This window comes from Oculina patagonica, chromosome 3 (genome assembly GCF_052425735.1).
Source record: "Oculina patagonica isolate OP01 chromosome 3, crgOcupat, whole genome shotgun sequence".
Lineage (NCBI taxonomy): Eukaryota > Metazoa > Cnidaria > Anthozoa > Scleractinia > Oculinidae > Oculina > Oculina patagonica.
This window is the reverse complement of record NC_135760.1, coordinates 741586-757251: the sequence shown is the minus strand read 5'-3', so window position 1 is coordinate 757251 and position 15666 is coordinate 741586. Positions and strand designations below refer to the sequence as shown.

Genomic DNA, 15666 nt, shown 5'->3' with positions numbered 1-15666 from the left:
GTAAAAGAAAAGGAGGCCAACAGGTGACATATTTTTTTTTTTTGTAAAGCACGTCTAAATTTTACCCTATCTATTTACAGTACATTGCTACTAACAAAATAACAATAATATTTTACTATCTAATTTAAAATATATATCTCCAGCTGCATTGTTACAGCTAAAGCTTACTGGCTGCCAGTCTAATTCTTTGCGTTCTCTCTTGTTTTGAAAACCGTACAATGCCTGGAACCAAGTATTGACGTCACTACACACGATAGCGTCCAGTCTCCCTTGAGCAGAGCGTAGGAAATAGGCTGCCTCGCTTCTGCGATGGCAACATGCCGAGAAGATTGACCAGGTCGGTTGCTAGCTGGGCTGTATTACGCACTAGTCACTGTAGTCTGTCTATCATTAGTTTCCTCTCAGCAAAATAACAGCAGGCACTTTTTCTCGACAAGTTTTATGCTGTTGTCCAGACGCGACAATTCTTTATTAACAGCACTTGTATCTTGTTTTCCGCCAGCTCAAACTAAAACCAAGGTTATACGCGATACAAGTTCGCGAGAAAGATAGTTTGTATTCCGTTTCAATTTTCTCAGAAATCCAATGCAAGCCATCTTTGTTCCGTTTTGGCTTGTTATCAACTCTTGAGTGTTTTCTAACTTCACAAACTATTATTCCCAAACCCAACGCTATCTCCTTTCTGCTGTGTAAAACATAAGCGTTCTGGCGATCTACCTTAATAGACTACTATAACTCTGATATTTAAAGTGTTTCCTTAACGGTTATCTGAGGTTTCCTCAAATACTTAACAGCAGTGTACGTAAGCTAGTATATCGCAGCTCAGTGTCTTTTGCTGGACATCTCCCCATCAGTGAAACGGCTCTGTAGTCTTGCTGAGTCCTGAAAGATTATCTCGTCTAACCGTTTTGTTACGGACAATTCAACTCAAACTTATGAAGTAACGAATTCTTAGGAGCTTTAAACAAGAATAGCTGGCTCAGCTTACAGAAACATCCATTATCATCATCATCATCATCATCCTCATTCGTCCTCATCATCATCATCATCATCATCATCATCATCATCATCATCATCATCCTCATCATCATCATCATCATCATCATCCTCATTCGTCCTCATCATCATCATCTTTCTCACTCCCAGAGGTGCATATGTCATCCACAAATATTTTTACCGTACAATTGAACCAAAGTGAATAAGCCCTGACTGAGTTCTTGTATCCAACAATGGAATTTAGTAGAAACTCAGCTGTGTTCTATTGGAAATCCGCGAATCTGATTGGTTCTCCCACTGATTTCTATTCGCCGATAGAAAACAGTCGCGCGCTCGCGTAGTTCTTAAGCGGTAAATTTTCTTGATTTTTGTCGTCAAAGTGCACAATATTGTAGGTTTTGGACTTCAATCCTTTAGAGTTTCTACTAAAACAATTAGACTACTCGCCCTCGTTTTCTATGAGCGATAGTCAACTCGGCTGCGCCTCGTTGACTATTTGCTCATAGAAAACTTGGGCTCGTAGTCTAATTGTTAAATAGAACTCACAAAAATACTCCAAGGTGCCGTGTCTCGATGGAATCTTTTAACCGCTTAGAAGGGAATAATGGACAATTCCTCTTCAGAATAATACTTAATGCTCTGCCTGGGAACCTTATTTAGCTCTTTCAGTGGGAACTCGGCAGCCGACGGATCTTTTTTGACGGCAAGTAAAGGTCCATTGGTGAGTCCACAGCGGTCATTATTCATGGCCATCTTGATGTAACCATCATCTCCCCACATGTGACCCCACGAGTTCTTGATGATCCAATACGGAACGTCCTTGTCCACGCCATAGCCCACGGTCAGTACAGCATGATTCGTCTTTTTTCCTGTTCACGTCAAAAAAAGAAAAATTAATCCCCCCTTGGCATCGCCGTTTGTGCACTATAATGTCGAGTAGCAAGTTTTCGAAATGATTGTTTCCTGGGACCGTCACGAAGCATGCAAAAACAATGTTACTATGCATCTGGCCAATCAGAACATATGCAAATGACACAGTACTGCAATGAACCAATCGAAACTCTAAGCAATCATGCAACCAGTGCTAAGCGCGCGTAAGCCAAACCATGTGATTGGTTTAGGCCTTGCTTCTGATTGGTTAAAAACACCATGTTCCTCTGACTGGTTAGAATTTTTTCAAGGGTTTTCTAACCAATGGCCAACGCGATTTTTTTAAGATTCGCGTTAATTTTTGTCGTCGTTAATTTCTGCAACCTCAATTTCCATTAATATTACCCCAAATTTTGGATCCCGTCCAGACATAGTTTTAATACGGGTATATTGTTTACGATATTTCTAGTTCATGCCTGTTTTCAGAAGGGCAGTTTGACATCTGACACATCAACTTCTTATGATTTGCCAAAACCATTCAATGTTTAAATAAAACTTGTTCTTGTTGTTGCCACAAACTGCGCTTTCTTGTGTTAATGGCGTTAATTTTCTTTATTCAGGAGAAAGTTTTAATACTCCAATTCGCTTTAATTTAAGTCGTGTTGATTTCAAATAACTTAATTAACACGAGCGTTAATTTCCTATAATAAGGTAATCGAACTGGGTGACTGATTCGATATATTGAAGGGAAAAGGTCGATATATAATATGACTGAAAACAGAGAATGCAACGACCCACAACGACTTCTAACCACGACAGTCACCACCTTGTTCGTAGAACACCAAACAATTTCATATCTTACCGCATTTGGGATCATCGTAAACTCCGTGGCTGTAAAACCTAAATGTCTTTCGGTCTGAGTTTACCGAAGACGCAATCGGACCGTGTGTGACTAAGGCGAGTTTCAGTGCGTCCGAGTTGTTTTTCTTAACTTTAATGAAACCGCTGATGTGAGCGAAGGAGCAGTTATCAGACTTGCCACAATGACAGAAGCCCTCCTGGAAACAGCAAGTGAAATAAATTAGAAGAGGATTAGAGCGGTTTCTGATAACGTCTAGTAAAATCAAAACCAAACCAATCACTACAAACGTAAACACAATAAACTAATGAAAACTGGGAAGCGGGGCACACCCCGTCCCCCACCCCCTCTCGACCAACGAGCTACTATACATTTATTTTTGTTTTAACTCTGACTGATTAAGTACGTAGTTGGCGCAAAGTTTATTTAAACAGGGCACAGGGCTTAAGTGAAACAAAACCAAAGCAGTCTATGATAACCTTCGGAGGATGCACTTCAGTTCGATCGACACTCAATCAAAAAACACTGTAACGTGTATTGTATCCTTCGGACCAGTAAACACGGGTGATTAATTTGGTGCAATAAATCCCAGAGCCGTTCTGGGTTTCTATTCAAACCATATACATTTTTCGCAAAGAAAACTTTTATATATTTAAATATAAGATGTTCAACATGACACGAGCATGGGACAAAGAAAAAATTCTGCGTCCCCGACGGGAATCGAACCCATAGATACCGGTTGGGCGCTCTAACCAACTGAGCTACAAGAGTCTCGTTGTGAGCTGGGCCATTTACTAGGTTGATATGTGACACGCGTCCTGCATACTGCTAGGATCTGCAATGTCGAAATCATCAAGTTTGTAGTTTGTAATAGTTTGTAGTTGAACATCTTATATTTATTATTTATTTCCGAGCTTAAAATTTACCATCTTTATTATTTACTATTATGGATTTAATTTCAAATGCTTGACGGGAAATCGGGTAACAAAAAAAAATTCCTCCTCGTCAAATTTAAAATGGTACTCGGCGGACAAAAAAGAAAATTAGAGTACTGCCCACATTTTTAATTATCACCAAGCATAAATTTAGTTTACTCACTTGAGCAAGATATGGTCCGTAGTCTCGTCTCAAAGCCACGCCATTACGTTTCACCCATCTTAGAGTTCTGTCTTGGAATCCCCCGCGACACCCGTGATTCCCTGCGGGCCACGAACAGTCAATTAACTGCTGGTTTGACAGCTCAAGAAGTTCTCCAGTCTGGTCAATACAAGATCAGGAAAATGGGAAAATGTGGTAAATTTGATTAAACATTTTAAACTATTTGAATTTACGGATTGCAAAACAAATATTTCACATAAACGTAACATGGCCAAGAATTCCGGCAATATGCAGGAAGTTCACCAGTTGGCTGAAGCTTTAACAGGTGGGAACACGACACTAAGACAAATAATAAAAAACCTTTGAATATGTTATTGGTTACTTCAAAGTTGTAATATATGTTATTTAGTGACAGAAGAGCCTTTTAAATGTAAGGAACGTTTTTTACACTTGTGTACTTTTCAAAAGAAAGACAAAGTTATCAAAGTTTTAACCCAAAATATGACAATGTTTACCTTCAGAAAGTGGGCTCCTTCTACTGCTCCTAGAGCAGAGAATGTCCAACATGAACCACATAAACCTTGACTATGAACACGAGTTACTCCACCTGATTGGGGTACAAATAAATGAATAGGAGCTAAACTTTTTACTCTGTCAACCACGTTCACAGTCTAATTAACAAACATTTTTGGGCCGAGTCAATAAGCAGGGGTTTTTTGCCCTCCCTGGTAAAAGTTTGATCTTCCTGGTCCTGATAAGTTGTAAAACGTTGCCTGGTGCATTATTTAATTTCTCTCTAGTGTACGTTACCTTGCCGCAACGTTTTTCTTCAATCCCTGGAGAGTCCAGATTTTTACCCAGGTTTGTTACAGAGGGGTATTGTTTGATTTTGTAGAACAGAACAGCGAATGACTAATGATCGCGAAGATATCAGCTGTTACACGTATTAAAAAAACACGAAAACGTTAACCTTTTGGCTAAAAGAGCGTTCACATTAAAATGATCAAGAATGTTTGTTAGTAGTACCGTAATCTCTCCAGTCCAGTTGCTCAGGAACAAGATCTGTATGCATTGCGGACCGGTTGAAAGCCAGCGTTTCTGCCTTGGATTTCTTGGTTTTCTTGAATTTTTTCTCCTGGAGTAATCCCCTGTGTAAGTCCATTTCCTTTTCTGTCATGTCTGCCAAGTTGTTTGGAGCTAATTTGTATTTCAGATTTTCGCGGTTCTTCGAGCGAATGTATCTAAAAAGACAATTAAGAAATCACAAATCCAGAGTTTGGCTCTAATTTGCAGAAAACAGTTAAGGCTGAGTAAACAAAATTTTTCTCCTTCAGGAGTTGTCCCGTGACTGGAGGTGGTCATTTACAGGAGTGCTTATCTACTGAAGAAGCCCCCGTTAGTGTCTCCTAATGTGATATTCCCCCTGCCCCCCTTCAGGAAGTGTACTCTCTTTGGAGATGTCCCCTCATATACTTGATCTGTCTCCAAGTAAAGATGCAACTGTAATGTCTATAGAAAAGTATCAACAATACACCAGAAAGGCTCGTAATGTTAAAAATGGAAATAACCTGGTGAGGAGCCAGTGAATCGAAAGGCCCGCCCATACAATAAAGAAGACGCAAATATAAGCACCTGAGATTGTGTTTGAAGATGTGTTTCCGCCGCTCATGTTCTGTTGGTGATGTATAATTCTTGCCATGTTTTGCTTTGTATTCTTTGTAAGTTTTGTCTAGCTCGCGATCTTTGTGATGTGTAAAGTGCATGTATTCTGCCATAGGATTCGCCAAATAGTGGGACCGGAGTTTCTTTGCCTTCTTGTCGCAACTGGAGTCTGTTTAAGAAAAAAAAATGCAAGCTTCATTAGAAATACAATTGAATCCCGATAACTCGAATCCTTAATAACTCGAACCTCCCGCTAACTAGATTGCACCTTTTTTAATTCCCCTTTAGGTCATTTTCTTAATACAGTTGAATCCCGATAACTCGAACCTTCAAGGAAAATCAAGAAAGGTTCGAATTATCGAGATTTCGAGTTATCAAGGGTAAAATCAGAAAGAAAATGACCTAAAGGGGAATTTACAAGGTTCGAGTAATGGAGGGTTCGAGTTATCAGTATTCAACTGTAATTTTACCCTCGATAACTTGAACTCCCGATATCTCGAACCTTATGTCATGTCTCTCTGTAATGCGCAAAATTGATCTCAGTAAACGTGACGCTTTTGGGCGATTTTATTGGTTCCGGCGAGAACACAACGCGGACAGTAAATGCTAAGCCCGCGTTTATGTATCTTATGTACTGGGGTATTGCACACTAGAGATCTACCACGTAACCATTTGTTAACCTTCTCAACATACAAATGTCACTTATGCCAACAAAAGATCTGTCTTACCTGGGTACATTGGATTCTAGATCGAGAGGTCCAAATTAAAGCCCAGGCAGGATCACTAATTTTGCATCTGTGTTCTTGAGCAAAACACTTTACTCTCACAATGTCTCCCTCCAGGAGTGAAAAACGGTAATTTTTATAGGGAACTTAATTTAACTTACTCTTTGGTAAACCAAACAAGGACCTGTTAAATTCCCAAGGCTCAAATGATATGTAGTCAAGTACGTAGTGGTCATAATGTGACGTCAGCATGTCGTCATAGCCCAGCATCTCGTATCGGAGGGGTCTATGAGGTTTGTTTTTGGAAATAAACAGGCTGTAAGAATTGCTCTTATTGTATCGTCTGTTTCTCCTTTCGTACTTGAGACATGGCATTCCTCGGTGCATTTCTTCGGAAACAAACTAAAAGTAGAAAAGATGACGTAAATTATTTTTCGGAAAGGAAACAACAGCTCGCAAATTCGGGAAATGAGATTCTGTTCCCTGAAAGTCTCTGCCTGGAGTAGGGTCTACGTACTAAAAAAGTAGTTTAAACGGAGAGGCTCTGCACCGAGGTCCAAACCCTTACCCTTTGATATATCAGTTTTTCCTGCAGGAAGAGTAACCATTTCATACACCTTGGATAGAGAATTAAAACGATAACCTTTTCACAATTTACAATAAGGATACTGCATCTATGATCTAAACGTTTCACTTGAACAACCCCTTACTTATAGATGAGTCAACTGTTCGGTGGTTCTGTTTAACTGAGATATTTTGAGATAGTTATAGATTTCACCTATCATTTTCCAACACGTGAAATCCCTAATCTTTTTTATACCTAAAGCCTGAAAAGGAACATCTTTCGAGCGGAGTCTCCCCGTTTAGCCCACTAGTATAATCCCTCCCCCGCGAGGTGCCTGCAGTTCGAAATGCTGGTTTCTACTGGACTAAAAAGGGGCCGGGAGTAGTGCGCCAAGGTCAACTGAGCCAACAGACCTTAAACTCGGAGAGGTTCGTTGGAATGACACTCTGTCCTGCCCGCGGCAGCCATTTAGGAAGTGGCTTATACCAACAGCTCATGTAGTCATTATCTGATGGCTTCATCTCCGAGTGCATGGGCACGATTTTAAACAGGATACCGTGTTTTCCCAGGTCTCCGCGTTGTATTGTCTTGTCCATGCCTAACATAACAAAACAAGCAAGACACAGCTGTGTTATACTACATGTACGACAGGGATTTTAAAAGTGCGCAGAGCCAGAGGTGGCTGAGCGTTTTGGAACGAGGGGGGGGGGGGGGGGGGCAGGTTTTCAACAACTTTTTGTTTTCTGAGCAGTTTCTAGACTGAAGATTTCCGAAGATTCTCCGATGGTTGTTCAAAGGCCATACGAACGTTTTCGATCATTTTTCGAACTTTTCGGAAGATAAACAAAGTTTCTTGAAGACTTTCAAGGAAGTTTCGAGGATGTCTGAACTCACTCACGAGATGGAATATCTTGAAAAACCAATTTTACGCTGCGCTCGCGAAATTTTTGGCACTAAAACGTGGGGGGCTTCCCCCCCCCAAATTTGTTTGGGGGTGGGTGGGGGCTAGAGTTTTTCGATTTTATAAATTATGTGCATGCGTTTGCTCAGGCTTGTACTCACTTTCCTGGGCACTTTTGGAGTTTTTATTTTAAAAAAATAATTTCCTTAGTTGATGATTTTATAAACGTAGCACACATTTCTCAATATTTCTATACATTAACACGAGTCAGATGCATTGCCGAGTGTAAAATTTTCCAAGAGTAGTGCTACGTTTAGTTCTCTCGAACCTTGCCAAGTGTAAAACACGATTCAAACGTGTTACTATCGGAACGGACCTGTTTACCATTATTTTCTCCAATTGGACGATGTCTAAAATCGTTAGCCTGTCGAACTGGAAAAACTGTTGTTGATCAAAAATAGAATTTCCTTATAAATACCGGTAAAACAAGAAAATCTTTCAAGGGCGATGTTTAACTCTTTGCTGTAGGGTCAAATTACTGTCAAAATTGACCTTTGTCCTTCTTAATTTATTTCTCAGCTGGGATTTAGAATTGAGATAAGAGCCATACCTCATTTGAAAGCATATGAAATAGGCTTCCAGAAAAATTTTTTTTTGTCCGAAACAACCCATAATACTTTTGAATACATTAATTTAATTCACATAAATTAGCATAAATTTGCAAAAGATAGTGGACAAAAATAAACAAACCTAAAAATGGTAAAAGTTTCCAAGAAAAGCTTAAAAACAAAAGTGTTTCATATTATATTGCCAAAGTATGCAGCAATTTTGGTTAAAAAAGATTAATTCTGAAATTTTTGGCAATTTTTTGAATTGACGCAGATGAAACGTGATAGGTGAAATTCGAGCTTCTTGTTGACACGAAGCTTCAACTCAAATTATCTTTTGATCTGTTGTCCTAAAACCCTTTTCCTCCTAAAATATCGATCTTACAAAGCTCAAATATAACCAAGACATTCATTTTAAAGTATCAGCAAGGTTTTGAACGTAAAAAGTGAACTATATAAAGCATATCATTGCATTTCCGATTGTGCAATTCGAGTTAAATTTATTTGCAGACGCTATGCATAAATTACACTAAATTATCTTCACATCTGTTGTCTCAAAACCCCTTTTCCTCCAAAAATATGGATCTCACAAAGCTCAAATATAACCAAGACATTTATTTCAAAGTATCAGCAAGGTTTTGAACGTAAGAAGTCGACTAAATACAGCGTTTTGTCGCGTTTCAGACCACGCGTGTGGTTCGACACGTGCGACTCAGTTTTCACTCGCGTAATGTTTACTCAATTCTTACCCCGATTCGTCGCTTAAATTTGAAGCTGTCGATCCAAATCACTTTCTTCATCGCTTGAAATGCCATCTTTGGTGTAATCTTTTTGTTCCAGGAGCTAGAGAACTCTCTCTGGGCTAGTAGCGATCGACCGCGATCGATAACTTCCACCGCGTGTGATTTCGAACTTTTGACTGAGCGGGCTTATTCGTCGTGTATGCCACATTGAAGTGTTTCAGCTGAAATTTGCGGAGGGACTGGGTAATTATCTAGTCACGCTTTTTGTAAAGTTTCATATAGATTTGGAACGTTCATCCACCATGGGTGAACCACCACGCAGTGTACCCACCATGGGATGAACCACCACACAATGCACCGGAACCACCACACAGTGCACCAAAAGGACTGGGCACCACAAAGGATACAGTTCGCGTGACAATAAGGAAAAACATGACATGAGCCGGACGTAGACATGAAGATCGTTCTACCGTAGTAGTTTTCTTTTTCTTGTACGTTGTTTCTTGTCTAGTATTTCGTAATTAGCATTTATTATGTTCTGGTATCGTAATGTTTCCCATTATAAATATAGCTGAAAATCAGCGTTAGTTAGTTCACGTTGTTGTCTGCCGAGAGGTTTTCGTCTGTGCGCGTCCGGGAGTCGTCCGGGTCTGTTTGATTCTTTAATCATCCGTCCGCTTCAGTCAACGGACTTATATAAAACGTGAAATAATGTTCTGAGATGGCGGTAGGATCGAACCGTGGTCTTGCCTGAGCTATAGTGGCATATACAACAGTAAACACGTAAAAAAGCCCACAGACTTGCGCTTTGCGTATGGTAGACAATGGTGCAAGAATGTCACAACGAACAAGCCGGAGTAAAAACTTAAACATTGCCCTAAAAAGTCTATATAACGAAACGCTCAATCAAACTGAAGCAATCAACATAAACTTAACGACGTCTAACGTCTCTCTAATACAAGGTCATAGCTTTCTCGAAATAAAGCTACGCAAGACGTACGCAATCTCTTTTTTTTCAAAAACCTAACATGAGGTCAACGTTCAAAAGTTCACTAAATCATGCAAACAATCTTGCAAATATATTTTAATTTTTTTGATTAGATTTCCCATCATTTTCTCAACAAAGATTGCGTTAAATAGTAGCGTGACTTTCGATAAACGACATACGATACGCGGGAGTTATTAAAAGCTGCGAGAAAGGTCAAACGATCTCTTGTTCATAGCGGCCCTGTACATTATAAGAATTAGAAATTTCTTTCTACTAAATCTTATAGATCCCATCATATAAATTTAGTCTGTTTCGTTTATACACTGAAGACTTCCATTCTAACTGCACAGGAGTATTTTGCTCTTGTGTTCTACGCGGCGATTTCTTGTAAAGTTTAACTTGAATTCTGTTAGTTTGCGCTAAACAGAATAAAACATCCTGCCGATCGTGCGGTGACATGAAGCGCCCGGGATAAAACGATAGTCGTTCAATGAAAATCCTTCATGTTAAAAGTCACATCATCGACTGGTCATCGATTTCCAATATCAATCGATTAATTGACATCGATTGATATCGATTAATATCGCTTATCATCGATTATTGGTTTCATCGATTGGTAAGGCCGGGTTGTTAGGAGGTTCACTGTGTGGTGGTTCCGCCGCGTGATGGGTACACTGTGTGGTGGATGCCATGTGTCATTGGTGCACTGTGTGGTGGTTCATTGTGCGGTGGGTGCACTGTGTGGTGGTTCATTGTGTGGTGGGTGCACTGTATGGTAGGTGCACTGTGTTGTGGTTCACCAGTGGTGGGTGCACTGTGTGGTGGTAACGCTGTGATGGGTAACGTTCCAAACCCTGCTCTAAAGTTTGGCGGCGAATGGATGTAACGCTAATAAATGCGAATTTTTTTTGTCATCAGTCTTCAGCGACTGATATTTTAAAGGGCGGACATGAAAGAGTTATTATTAATGTCATAAGACTGGTAACAATCATAATTTAAAAAATAAACATGACTCGTTGCCATTACCAGTTTAGCGATGCATTAAATTATTTTGAGTGTAGATAAAAACGTACCATAATAATAATCGATTCGACTCATATTCCTGTCGCCGGCAAACCACGCTTCAAACGGCTCAACAATGTCATCAAACGGAAGAGATAGGATCCCTGTGGCATGGTAATAGCGAGGAAAGTACTCATCATAAAGCGCATCATAATCGCCGACGATGTCATGCTTTGCTAGACTAAGGGTAGAGTCCTGTGACATCTTGTGTACTTCGAAGACAATCCCCACAAGTCCAGCTGCGACTAAAGTCGATACGATGATAAATAAAGGTTTTCCCATTGCTGTCGTTGTACTGTTATCGATCTTACGCGCGCCTTTGCGCTCAGGGACTATTAAACATGTTGAAGTAAGTGTTTTGTTATTTCCGTTCGTATACCTGTAGTCAATTTAAGTGACTAATTATTCTCCGATTGTCTCATTTTACACTCTTTCGGTGGTAGTTCTTATTCATGGCAAGAATCCTTCGTCGTATTTTCACAGCAGCCACTGTTCATACGCTATTGATTAAAACGTTGACTTCATGCCGGTTCAACACTCTGTTACTTGTTCACTTCGCTCTCCGACGCATAAAAATTCCTTCCTTCCCGTCCTCTGTTGGCAACATTTAATCAGCACCAAATCTCCCTTCAAATCCCTGATCGATAAATTCGACGCACTTTCCTTCGTTGATTTAACCAGAGCGGAATACAAACATCGCACTTAGCGAAATAACAAGTGGCAAAAAATCTACACTTGAAATAAAATATTAATAACTACGGGAAAACAGAGTTTATTTGACAAGAGCAACTGTTCCGTTTCTTGTACCTGCTTTAAGAGTTCCAAGTTATATTAGACACTGTAAGAAAAAAAAACTTAACTCATTCGACAATGTGCTGTTTTGGCAACACCATGTCAGTGTCTGGTGTCTGGTACCCGCAGTTTTGCATGGCATGATTACTCTTCTCGCACTTTTAGAGCAGTTTTCAATAGAGTGTCGTAAAACCAAACCAAAGTAACCACTCTGGCCAATCACAGAGAACGCAGGCAATCAAGTGTACCAATCAGAACTCAAAGTACATACATGAAGCCGGCACAAAGCGCGGGAAAACGTACGCGAGAAAGTTACGATTCGGTCTTGGTTTTACTTCTGACTGGATAACAAAGTGGCACGGATTTTTTAAACCAATCACTAAGCGCGAAAATTCAAAACCAAAGCAAATGCGATACTCAAGTGAAAACCGCTCTATCAGCCCTATGAGACTATTTCTGAGACTATTGATGTTCATCAAAAGATTTTAAAACTTGTTTTCGTATTCTACATCATCGTATTTAGCGACTTAACATTCAGTTGTCTGATGTGCACCTCACATTTGTGAGACGCAAAGCCCTTTCCAAATATGAGCCCGACCACTTTTTAAATTAACGCAAACTTTTTGCCAATAACAAGCCCCTTATAAAGGAAAGCCCACAAAAGAAAAGACTTTGGAACAAAACTAAGCCCAGTTGCTCACACGTTTGTCAGTAAGGACGTTTTCAGGATGAGCTGAGAGGGCTTTGACAAATTGACAACCTTGGCTTAGTAGTGAAACGGACAAGTGCATGTTACCGCAGCGTGGGAAATCAAAATTCAGAGCTACTTACAACTAAAGGAAAACTTTAAGATATAAGTTGGAATAAATTTTGCATCAGGTAATATAAGAAACAATTCTTTGTATTGTAAATTATTGTATGCGGGAATTACAGAGATACATCGCAACACGCTGTTTATGCAGCTAATTTGCATGCACAATATAGATATTTTTCGCTCTGTTACTATGTACCGAAAATACGGAGAAAAGGGTAGATTTTTTCCGGAACAACTGCTAAAACGACAAAAAGTACTTATCTGCAGTTCACACTGGGGTGTTTAGTTACTGTAGTAGATATCGTATCTTCAGGCGTTCACGATCAGAAATTGACAATCTCACGACTCTCATGTTCTTCTTGCTCCCGACTGTCTATCCGTTATGGTATTTGTTTCATAAATCTTCTCACTGTCCCCGGCTTCTTGTTAACGTCTTCGATGTTGTGTTGTTCTTCCTTAAATGAAAAAATCCTTTTCTGCAAATCCTATTATAGTGGCTCTCTTCATACTAGCCTGCGAACAGCCCCGCTCTTCCGTTCGCTTCGCTCGCGTAACCCCACTCGCTTCGCTCGCGGAAACCCCACTCGGGAGCCTGTTTGCAGGCTATCTTTATACTGTCTGGGCAGTTGGACCTTTGTTTCACGTTTATGTTCATATGAGTCTTCTTGTAGTGGAAGTTGCACTCTATTCTTTTGGTTTTCCTATCCACAGTCTGTTTTGAATCCAATACCAGTAGAATATCTCCTTCTTGATCCTCTTTTGTGGACACAATTACTCCCAGCTCAGTGGAATTAAGGTGACCTAGTCTGCCTAGTATACGTATCTCTTGAGCTTCTCTTTTTTGCACTTGGTTTCTCTATCACCCACATACCAGTACAACTCAGGAAGAGAATATGGAGACCTTTATTAAAGCTCTTAATAATGAAGGGTCATCTGAGCAATTTAGGAGAATTGCTAACCGACACTTCTTTCGTGTTTCTTTCAGACCTGGAAGGAAGGTTAAAGAGGTATAACTTGACTTGCTGAAAAACAGAAATGTGTTGTATAGTCAACTTTCTCTAAGACGGACACCTTTGGGACCGGCCGCAGCTGTCCGTCTTAGGGAGGTGTCCGCCTTGTAAAGAGTAGAGGTAACATGACGCCAGTAATTCTGAGATAATAAAACTAAACCTTTGCACAATGCAACAAACCTTTGCAAACAGCAACAAGACTAAAATAAGAAAAGAAACGTATTTGCTTGTTAAACCAAAAATTGAGAGCGTCTACAAACTGTGATACTATAAGTAGAAAGCGACCTCTTTAGTGTAAGCGAGCAGAATAGTAAACCATTAAAGCGTCATTGTTTTTGGTTAGTAAGCTTGGTATACACGTAATAAAACATGATAAAAAAACACGTCTTAAGTGTCCGTTAACGTTGTCCGTCTTAGTCAGGTGTCCGTCTTATAGGAAGTTTGGTAACAGTAAAATGACTGAAAAACAGCAAGGACCATCACCAGGTGTCCGTCTTTTGGAGGTGTCCATCTTATAGAGGTGTACGTTAGAGAGAGGAACACTTCAGTTTGTCGGCAGAGAAATGCATGTCGATGGATGGGCAAAGAAGGTGCAGGCCTAGCACGCCATGCTACGTGATGTCAGAATGACGTTAGCTGGGAGATCGCAAGGAACGTGGCCGCTAAGGAGAGAGGATAACGACAAAGAAAAGTTCACGAGGGAATCGAGTGGCGCCACGCGAGAAACACTGTGTATTGTGGGATGACCACTTCGAGAAAGGCAAACTTATCCAAAATAGCTTATGACGCGAAAAGGATCATATTTTTCCATACATACGTGTCTATCAGCTTTTCCGCGCATTTTTGGCAATGTTTCATGTAACTGTCATGATGTGCCTCAAGGTGCGGTTACAAAGCAAAAACCTCAGTCCGCCATATTGACTAAGAAAACCAGTTAAAGGTAAAATGCTTCCGTTGGCTTGCACAAGGAATGCAACCGTTTAACAACGTAATTATTTCGGATTACCGCGTAAACCTTTCTCGTGCCACAACTACGCGGAGTTTTCACAACTTCAGAGGAGATTTTGCGACAAATATATCGAAAAGAAATCTGTACGTCTCGCTCGCTTTCCTCGCGTTTCAATCCACGATCAGACAGACAATCACAACTAATCACAGGACAACGAGAATCACGATAGTACTCAACATCGTCGTGAGTTTATTTTTCGCTCCAGTTCCCTGCGCAACCTCGGAATGGCCAATGCATCAGCTGTGCCGCAAGTGTATTGTCTATTGTGCCGTAGGATATTCAGTTTAACTGCGAGTGATTTAATTTAAAGATGTCTTTCTTCTACGGGCCACTGTACTTATAATAGTTTGCCCGCTTATTTACCAGAATGGAAACATTTTTGTTAACTCCAGTAAGAATAAATGAATGGAGAGCTTCGCTTTTAGACTTGCCTAAAACTACGTGCACGTATTATAATTTAACTTGCAGGCTTTCCGTGCAGTCCCAAGTTACTTTCGCGATGAATGACTCCGGCCACAATTTGCTGGATTTCCTTGTCAAAATTCTTTTAAATCATTGAATGCATTTTCTGCCTACAGCTAATGGCCATCTTCCTTTCCTTTCTTATGCTTTTTCGTTGCATTAATCCGCGATTTTTTTGTATGGAGCTGAACCTGTTTTATTCTTTCAGCCATCGTGATTGGTTTACCGCGCCATCCGATAATTGTGTTGAGAATAAGCAACTTGAGCACGAAATTTAAAATCGATTTCTATTTCTTAACAATCGTTTTTCAAAAGTATTTCATAAAGGAAATGGACTAAACTTCCTTTAGGTTTACCAGTGCAGTAAACCCACTTGGGTTATTGGGAGAACACTCGAAAAGCTTGTAACCCACGCGCCTGATGGCTCCTATTTGCAAGCTTTTTTCGAGTTCTCCCAACATACCGCGCGTGTTAATTGGGCCGAAAACCCATGGGAAGTATG

At 40.1% G+C, this 15666-nt stretch overlaps 1 protein-coding gene and 1 long non-coding RNA gene across 2 annotated transcripts in view; one reads left to right on the top strand and one right to left on the bottom strand.

Annotated features, from left to right (window-relative positions):
- Position 1: 1 nt before the first annotated feature.
- Positions 2-15661, bottom strand: LOC144646015 (uncharacterized). The gene is made up of 10 exons (XM_078505533.1): positions 11089-15661; positions 7189-7373; positions 6372-6612; positions 5456-5654; positions 4850-5064; positions 4339-4430; positions 3824-3982; positions 2729-2924; positions 1543-1865; positions 2-1246 (listed from the first exon to the last, which is right to left on the bottom strand). The coding sequence occupies exons 1-9, from the start codon at positions 11357-11359 to the stop codon at positions 1588-1590; spliced, it is 1836 nt and encodes a 611-aa protein (XP_078361659.1). The 5' UTR covers positions 11360-15661; the 3' UTR covers positions 2-1246; positions 1543-1587.
- LOC144646043 (uncharacterized) overlaps positions 13673-15666 on the top strand; it is a 95987-nt gene continuing 93993 nt past the window's right edge. The window contains exons 1-2 of the long non-coding RNA XR_013569355.1: positions 13673-13789; positions 13839-14077. This is a non-coding gene — a long non-coding RNA (uncharacterized LOC144646043). The remainder of the gene's footprint in view (positions 13790-13838; positions 14078-15666) is intronic.